At 63.1% G+C, this 8,279-nt stretch overlaps 1 protein-coding gene across 1 annotated transcript; it reads right to left on the minus strand.

Annotated features, from left to right (window-relative positions):
• Positions 1 to 2,756: 2,756 nt before the first annotated feature.
• B3GNT7 (UDP-GlcNAc:betaGal beta-1,3-N-acetylglucosaminyltransferase 7) lies at positions 2,757 to 7,409 on the minus strand. The gene is made up of 2 exons (XM_047868814.1): positions 7,346 to 7,409; positions 2,757 to 5,261 (listed from the first exon to the last, which is right to left on the minus strand). The coding sequence occupies exons 1-2, from the start codon at positions 7,354 to 7,356 to the stop codon at positions 4,067 to 4,069; spliced, it is 1,206 nt and encodes a 401-aa protein (XP_047724770.1). The 5' UTR covers positions 7,357 to 7,409; the 3' UTR covers positions 2,757 to 4,066.
• Positions 7,410 to 8,279: the final 870 nt, after the last annotated feature.

Here is an 8,279-nt window from a genome sequence, read left to right on the forward strand (position 1 = left end):
CCGAAGTGCCGATTTCTTTCACAAGATGAAACGTCCCCTTACAAAAGAGTAACGTCCACTCATTCTTCAGAGCTGCTCCTGTGTCGCTGTTTCTGAAGAATAACCGGCTCCAGATAATTCTTACGCCAAAGGGGCGTATTTTGGAATGTCCTCCTCTGCTTCAGTTTTCTGCCAGTGGGGGCACAGGAGGAGCTGGTGCTCCATCCCTCAACGAGAAACGCTGAAGTGTTTCCGTATTTGTACCCTGAGTTAAGGTCATACCCATTATACCTGTGAAATGCCAGGCATATTGACTAAGCCCCATAAAATGGCAGTTGTCGTCACTGTTACCTGCAAAGCTTCCCCGAGTGGCCTTTGTGCCTGTTTCCCCAAGTGATCAGCATCAGACCAAGGTCACACTCCCAGGCAGACCGAGGAAACCAGGGCCGGCTGAGTGGAAGGGGCAGAGCCAGGCCAGGAGCTGGCTGAGGGCTGGTCAGCTGGGGTGCCCTCTGGGCTGGAGCCGTGCTTCTGGGCAGCCGGGGTAGGGTGGGCATGGTCTCAGCAATGTCCCCAGTCACCAACGCCTTCTTTCCTGGAGTCCTGTTCCTGCTGAGGGGACAGAGGAGCCAGGGACAGTGGTGGGGCGGCCTCGGGGCCGTGTCAGCCTGATGTTCTTGGGACCTGGGACTGGCTGCCTCTCCATGCCCCAGACGGGACCGGGGTCATGGACATGTTTCGAGGGTTCCACCCGATCTTGTTTGTTCCCGGCTCTGGAAGGTGCCTGCGGAACCTCCATGCCTGCGGAAAACAACCTTACCCCCAGCAGATGCGCCTTTCTCACCAGGACACTGCCACCCCCGTCTCTCCCATCTCCAGCCCTGTCCGCCAGGCCGCTGGCCGCTGTCCCTGATGCCCTGCATGTTCCCAGCCAGGACTGACTTCCTTCCCCTTCTTGTGCAGGAATGCCACCCCTCCTTCAGGACGCAGAGGCACTGGCACCCCCAGGGCTGAAGGCTGCTCCCCATCCTGTGTCGGGCGGGGTCCTGACATACTGGCCCCCTTCGGTGGGCAACCTGACCTTCCTCCCTTCCTCCTGCCATGCAGCACAGAAGCCCCACTCCTTTGCCAGTTCTGCCAGCTCAGGCCTGGGCCCTTGAAGTCTGAAATGGGGTCAGCAGCAAGGCTGCCCTGGGGGCCCACGGCTGAGCGAATTCCCATGCTGGGAAGTGCAGTCTCCGCTTAAAGCCTCAGGTCCACGGGGCCCACAGGAAGGGGATGCACACCCAGGGCCCCTGCACCTTGTCCCTTTGCTCTCAAGATCAAGTCTGAACATCTTCCTGCAATGCAGGCCTGAGACTAGGCCCTACCTCCCTCGCAGGCTCCTGTCCGTTTTTCTTTTTCTTTCTTTTTTAAAGTTTATTTATTTTGAGAGAAAGTGTGAGTGGGGGAGGGGCAGAAAGATAAGGAGAGAAAGAATCCCAAGCAGGTTCTGCGCTGTCAGGGCGAAGCGTGACTTGGGGCTCCAACCCACGAACTGTGAGATCATGACCTGAGCCAAAACCAAGAGTCTGGACACTTAAAACAGACTGAGCCAGCCAGGCGCCCCTCCTGTCCCTTCTCACACCCCACCCTAGCACCCCCGGAGAGGAGCTCTTTTCTGCTTCAGGTACAACGGCCTCCTCTAGCTCTAAACTTCATTCTTCAGGTCCTAGCCGAACACAGTGCTGTCCCTGGAACCCCGCCCAGGGCTAGTCGCTTCCACCTTCCATCTCCCAGTCTCCTGGGTGTCCCTCCCTGATGCCCCTGTCCTCTGTGGACTGAGCTCGGGTTAGACAGAGGATCTACTGCCCCCCTCTACTTTCTGGAGCCCCTGGCTTCACAGGGTATGAGGGACACAGGGCGCTGACAACTTGGGGGTGTGACCTGTGCTCAGCAGGCTGTGTGCTTGGTTTAACCCTCTGTTGTGGCAAACTGGAAATTCTTAACTTTTAAAACCAGGGGCCCTGCATTTTCATTTTGCACTGGGCCCTTCAAATTATGCAGCTGGTCGTCTGAGACATGGGAAAATCTGGGCTGAGGAGGAAGAGCTGCCGTGTCCCTTCTCCCGCTGGGGCTTGGACCCAGGCAGCCGGGGCCGCGAGGGACAGCCGTTTAGTCCCGTGCCCCCTTCTGCACTCCTAGATGTTGTGTTACGTTAGGACCCAGCCATTCCTTCCACTTCCCTGGAGGAGAGGCCCAGTGTAGACAGCCGGGGGCATCTGACCTACTCCGTGATGCCTGGAGCTGGGCCCAGGCAGGGAGCGGCTGGTTTGCTCACTAGGGCCCCAGCGACTCTTCTGGGGACAGCTGCTCTCCCCAACCTAGAGGTAAGCAACTTAGGCCAAGGTTCCCCATACCCTGCAGTCCCCTGTACCGCCAACCCCGGACCCCACGGAGCCACTGTTTCAGTGCTTCTCGTCAACCGTATCAATGCTTCCAGGTTGACCCAAGGGACATCAGGGAGCCCGCGAGCTCGTGCACACCCCCACCCGACCCCGCTCACGGGTGCATCAGCCTCCACGGGAATGCACCATTAGCCGGAATGCTTCTCCCCTCCGGCGCCCCGTCCAGGGGGCGTCTCTCTGTGGTCTCTGCTTTAATCCTGGCACCCACATCCCTCTAAAGCCCTTCAAGCGGTCCTGTGTACCCACCAAGAGGGAGGAACAAGCCGTGTCTTCAGAAATCTCTGGCAACCTGGGCCCCGGACGCTCTCTGATGGAAATGGTGACAGGAAGTTTCACACCAGAAAACAACCACCTCCTTTTATTGAGAAAACAGAGTTGATCCCGCAGTCGCTTCCCAGGTGACTCCACCCTGAGAAATGAGGTGGCATCCTTCTGCACCCATCCACAAGGACCCCCGGCCCCGGGCGAGGTGGAACACAAGGGTCCCTCCATCCCCTCCCAGAGGCACACGCTGGTCTGCTCAGGCCCTGGAGAAGTAGGCGTGCAGGGAGGGCAGGGTTTTGGGTGGGGGTGGGGGGTCGCTGTGACGGGCATGGGGGTGCTCTGGGGGGAGGCGAGTGGCCGAGGGAGGTGGACTCTTGCTGGAATGAGGGAAGGGGAGGGAAGAATACCACCATCTCCTGAGGCCTGGCACTCTCTCCTTCCAGATTCTTCATAAATAAAACTTCACAGTAATAGAGGAACGTCCATCTCCAGGGCCAAACCAGCTGGTTTCCGGCCGGGGAGCCAGGCCTCAGTGGGACTGCACGAGGGCCCTGGGCCGGTGGGGCAGCACCGTGACCGCGGGGGGCTGGAGCACTGCTCTCTGGCCCTGTGTCAGGGGTGGGGTTGGGGGGGCTGCGGCCCGCCCGGAGGTTCTGAGGATCGCTGAGGTAGTCGGAGCGGCCAGCCGCGCGTCCAGACAGGGGCGGATGGAGCATCACAGGCCACGGCCAGGAGTCAGGCCACCTGGGAGCAGACACTGAGCAGCAACTCCAGGCGGGTCTGGGGGGCGGGGGCGGCGCTGAGGGCCTTCTGAGGTTCTGTCTCCTGGAGACCCAGGGGCGGGGACTGTGGGGGAAGGGGGGGCCTGTGAGCCTGCACAGGGCTGAGCTTCTCCTGAAAGGGCTGCTTGGGCCCAGCGGGGGGAGACTGAGGCATTTCATGGGAGAACGAGAATCTTCTCTGTGAAGAAGAGAGGGCCGCCACAGACCCGTCCGGGGTCAGGCCTAACCCGGGTACCTGAGCACCGGCTTCCTTCAGAGACCGCCAGGGCCTCCACCAGGTCACGGGGAGCCAAGCAGGGCACCCAGGTTAGGAGGGCGACCAGTGGCCGGTGGCCTGGTTCCCAAGATGATCCTCCCGCGGTCCGGGCAGTTCCCAACGGTCCTGGGCCTCAGCTCCACTTTCTGGGGAGTGTCCGCGCAGGGAGGCCTCCTTCCGGCTAACTGCACCCCATCACACCCAGGGGCGCACACGGCCCAAACCCTCCAGCTCCCTGCAGGGGACCACAGACCACGTCCTGGCTTTGCGGCTCCGGCCCCATGATTTCTGGGGCTCAGGAACACCTGCCCTCGCCCGGCCCGGTGGTCGGGCCGGGGTCAGAGCACCTGCAGCTTGCGGGAGCAGGTGAGGTTGCCGTGCACCAGCCCCCACATAGCCAGCAGCTCGGCGGGCAGCAACTTGTGCACCACAAGCATGGAGCGGAAAAAGCAGGGTTCCTTGTTCATGCGGCTGTTGCGGTTCCGAGAGATGCCGAAAGTCTTGAAGCCCTCGTGGGCCGTGGGCTGCACGCCCAGCACCTCCAGACACATGCCCAGGAAGACGTCGTCGATGGGGTACAGCTCCAGGGTGTCGCAGGCGTGATGCAGGCGCCGGGCCAGGCTGCCGGCCATGAGGAAGCCCCCTCCGCCCGCGTACGGCGGGTAGCTGGCCTTGCTGTACAGAACCCCCGGGATGTAGTATTTGTTGTCCTTCTTGCGGATCGGCCTGGCGTGCTGCAGGACGTCGCCCACAAACAGGTCTTCCTGTGGCTGCCGGTCCGCCAGAAATTCGAGCAGGTTGGGGGGATTGACGAAGACATCGTCGTCGCCCTTGAAGATGAAGTGAACTTTGGGGCAGTAGATGTCAAACCACTTGAGGAAGTGGATCTCCTTGAGGGTCAGGTTGAAGAAGCTGTCGAGGAAGTCCCACTGCAGGATGTCGCCGTAGAGGCGGTCTTCGTAGGCCAGCAGCTGCTGGTAGTGGGCCCGCTCCTCCTGCTTGGAGGCCGTTCCCAGCAGGAAGAGGGTGCGCACGGCGCCGCGGCCCCTGCCCACCGTCTCCTGCTCACGGCCCCAGGTCTGGCGGATGGCCTCGCGGCGGTCGTGCTGCGTGATGACCGACTTGACCACCACCAGCAGGTAGACGTCACCGTGGCACTTCTCCGGGTGGTTCAGCAGCATGGGGAAGTATCGGCAGTGGCGATAGGACAGAAACTGCCGGAAGTGTGGCTCCAGGCCCTGGAACCAGGGCTGGTGGGTCAAGTTGACATTGACCGAGCAGTTAGTGATGTTGATGTCCCAAGTCTGGGGCCCTCGTGAGGCCATGGGCGTGGGGGCTACCGCATCCTTCGGGTTCTTCCAGAAACTGTTGGGGTTCACCAGGTGTCCGCTTGGCTTCTGAGCCTTTTGTGGCTCTAGAGTGGGGGGCGGGGGTGCCTGCAGAAACTGGTTGGGAGTCAGACTGCGCTGGAATACCGTTACGGCCACCAGCAGGGCCAGGGACAGGCACACACTCTTGTAGACGGTTTTCTTCCTAGGGGTGAGGGGATGGAGGGTGGCTCAGAGGAGAGAGGAAGGGGTGAGTCCCCTGTGACTCTCCAGCAGCCTTGTTCGGAGCTGCAGTCCCAGATGGGCATGTGGAGCCTGGACACAGACTCAGGCCCTGCGGCCCGAGTGGTCAGAGGAGGGTCCTGCCTTCTCCCCAACCCTGACTTCCCTGTTCCAGGACCAGGGCGACCTCGCTGCACGAAGTTTAAGTACAAGCACTGTGGAGTCAGGCTGCAGGGGTTTAAATCTTGGCTCTGCCCCTTACAAGCTTAGTGACTCTGAGTGGGTCCCCTTAACCTCTCCAAACTGTCATTTCTTTTTCCCCGGCATGAGGATAACAACAAGGAAGTGGAGTGCTCTCTAATGTGCCTGGCACACAGTGGGTATGCAGTCCGGGGATGCTGTGCGTCTACAAGGACGACCTCTGGTGGAGACTTCTGCCTATTCCCCGACCCCGGCAAGGCACCCGGTTTGCTTTCATTTCTCTGTGCAAACCTCATGACCCATTGGGGTGAACCATCCTGGGGGGCAGAGACAGCACCCGCTCTACAGCTTGGGAGCTCAGGAACCTCTGGGGGGACATCAGGGAGAGTCTCTAACGTGGGACCTGAAGAAGCCTGTCCCTTCCCCTTCCACCCCATCCATCTGATCCAACGCACAATAGCTGCCCTCATGGCTGAGCGAGGCCCAAGAATGGGACAGGGGTCTCCTGCCCTCTTACTGGCTCTGCTCAGCTTGGGCCCCACTCTCCCGCTAGGAGAGATGGCGTTCCCCCAGCTCTGCCTCCCCGGGGAAGGGAACACATTCAGACCTCCACTCTCCAGGGACCCTCTTTGTCCACAGAGCTCCTACCACACCCATTTCGGAAGCAGAAATTATAAAGCTTTTTGCTAGAGGTGCTGGCAGGCCCAAGGCAGGGGGCCTGAGCCCTGGGGCCCCAGGACCCTCTCTCCTCAGCTCACACTCTGGAGGTGGCTAGGCCTCCTGGCCTGGTCTCTCTCGTGGAGACACAGGGGCTGGGGGCTTTGGGGACACAGGCAGTCCAGAAGTGTGGCGTCGCAGGGCCAGGCCAAGAGGGAGGCAGCCCCAACCTCCAGAGGGGGAGCCGCAGGGCAAATGGAAGAAATAGACTGCAATGTGGCATTACAGGGCCGCTGGAGAAGTTGGGGGTGGCCCTCCTGCCTGGCTAGTTGAAGGTTCAGGCACGCAGGGCTGGTAAATGCTGAGCCCCCTGGAGCGATGTTTTCCCATGGAGTCCCAAGGGTTCCCGTTTACGGGGTAGGAGGAAGACTGGGTCACCCCAGGTGCTGGAGTGGGGGGTGTGACCCAAGACTCGACCCTCCCACGGGGGACAGCAGAATGTTCTGGGTCAGGGTCTCTTGCCCCAGGCGTTTCAGAGAAACACCCCTTCTCCTGAGTGGGGGAGGTCGGGACTGGAGGAAGTCCGGCGGGGGTCACCCCAGGGGAAGGGGATGCGGCGAGGCCCCTCTGCCCAGGCCTATCCACCTGCACCGCCCCACTCCATTTGTAGGACTAAAGTCCCTCAGGGGAGTAAAGAGAAGGGGACAGGGGGAGTGGGGCTGGAGGCCCGAGCTCCCCGGAGGAAGGAAAGCCCCTCGGGGCGGGGGAAGCGGGGAGAGGACGGCGGTCGCCCAGGACGCAGGAGGCCCTCAGAACGGGGGACGCGACCGGGTTGCCGGAGAGCCCTTGAGTCCCCAAAGCCCGGGGTCCCGAGGTGGGCTCAGGGTGCCGCGGGGCCCGGGCCGGGCAGAGCCGAGGGGCCGCCGGCGACGGCAGCGCGCACGGGCTCCGCGGAGCCCGGCCGCGTCCGGCTGGTGCGGGCGCCGCGCGCCCCCGGGCATCCCGGCCGCCGCCGCCGCCGCCGAGCCCGTCCGTCCCGGGAAACTGAGGCCAGCCCCGGGGCACCCGGCGCGGCATCCTCCCATCCCCGAGAGCCGCCCGGCTCCCCCCCACCCCCGTGCATCCCGGACCTCGGGGGAGGGAGCCCAGGGTCCCCGCGCCCCCCGGCCCGGCCCCCCGCCCGACGGCCCGGCCGGGTCCCCCACTCACCACAGAGACATGGCGGCCCGGGCCGGGGCGGCGGCGGAGCGGGGCGCGCGGGTCGCAGCTCTGGGCGCCGCGGCTCGGGGACGGCGGGCGGGGACGAGGACGGGGCGGGCGGGAGCGAAGGCCGGGCCGCGCCCCCGCCGCGACTTTCCACTTCCCCGCGGCCGGAGGAGGGACCGGGAGGGGCGGTGGCGGCCCAGGTGCGTTAACCCCTTCGGCGCCCCCGGCCCTCCAGCCCCTCGGCCGCCGGGCCAGCCCTCCGCACTGCGGCGAGCGCCCGTGGCCCATTTCCCAGAGGCGGAACCGGGAGTGGGGACCTCGGAGCCCACGAGGATCGCTCCCGTCACCTCTGTCCCCGGGTACTCGGTTTCCCCCGCGGAGCTTCCATGGGGTCGTCGGCCCTTCTGGAAGACTGTGAACCAGGACACCACCCACCTGCAACCTTCCTGGCGCCCCGCGGTCCCCACCGGCTCCCTCTGGCCCTATTAGGACTTTTTTTCCGTGGTAGGGGAGGCAGAGGAAGACAAAGCTTCCTTTTCCCCCTCCGATTCCCTCTGCCTTCTCCCCATTCCCCCTTCCCAGGCAGGCCTCCCTGCACCCTGCTGTTGGGGCCCCTGGGCCAGCCGCCTAGGGCTTGTCTGCAGGGGAGAGGGGCTGCAGGGGGGGCAATGTCTGTGAGATAAGACGCCCCAGGAGGCTAGGCCGCCCGTGTCAGGGGCCACCGCTCCGGAAACCTTTTTCTGTGCCCCAGAGTGGAGGCCCTCTCCCCCTCTGGGGTCCCTCCTGCCTCAGAGGGCTCCCCTCACTACCAAGGGAAGGCCTGCTTGCCTGGCCCCAACCATCTCTCTTTTCATCCATCAACAAATATTTCACTCAAACCCCTTTTTTGTCCCCAGCCTTTATTAATCTGCTTGTGTGTGTGCCAGACCCAGCGATT

This window comes from Prionailurus viverrinus, chromosome C1 (genome assembly GCF_022837055.1).
Source record: "Prionailurus viverrinus isolate Anna chromosome C1, UM_Priviv_1.0, whole genome shotgun sequence".
Lineage (NCBI taxonomy): Eukaryota > Metazoa > Chordata > Mammalia > Carnivora > Felidae > Prionailurus > Prionailurus viverrinus.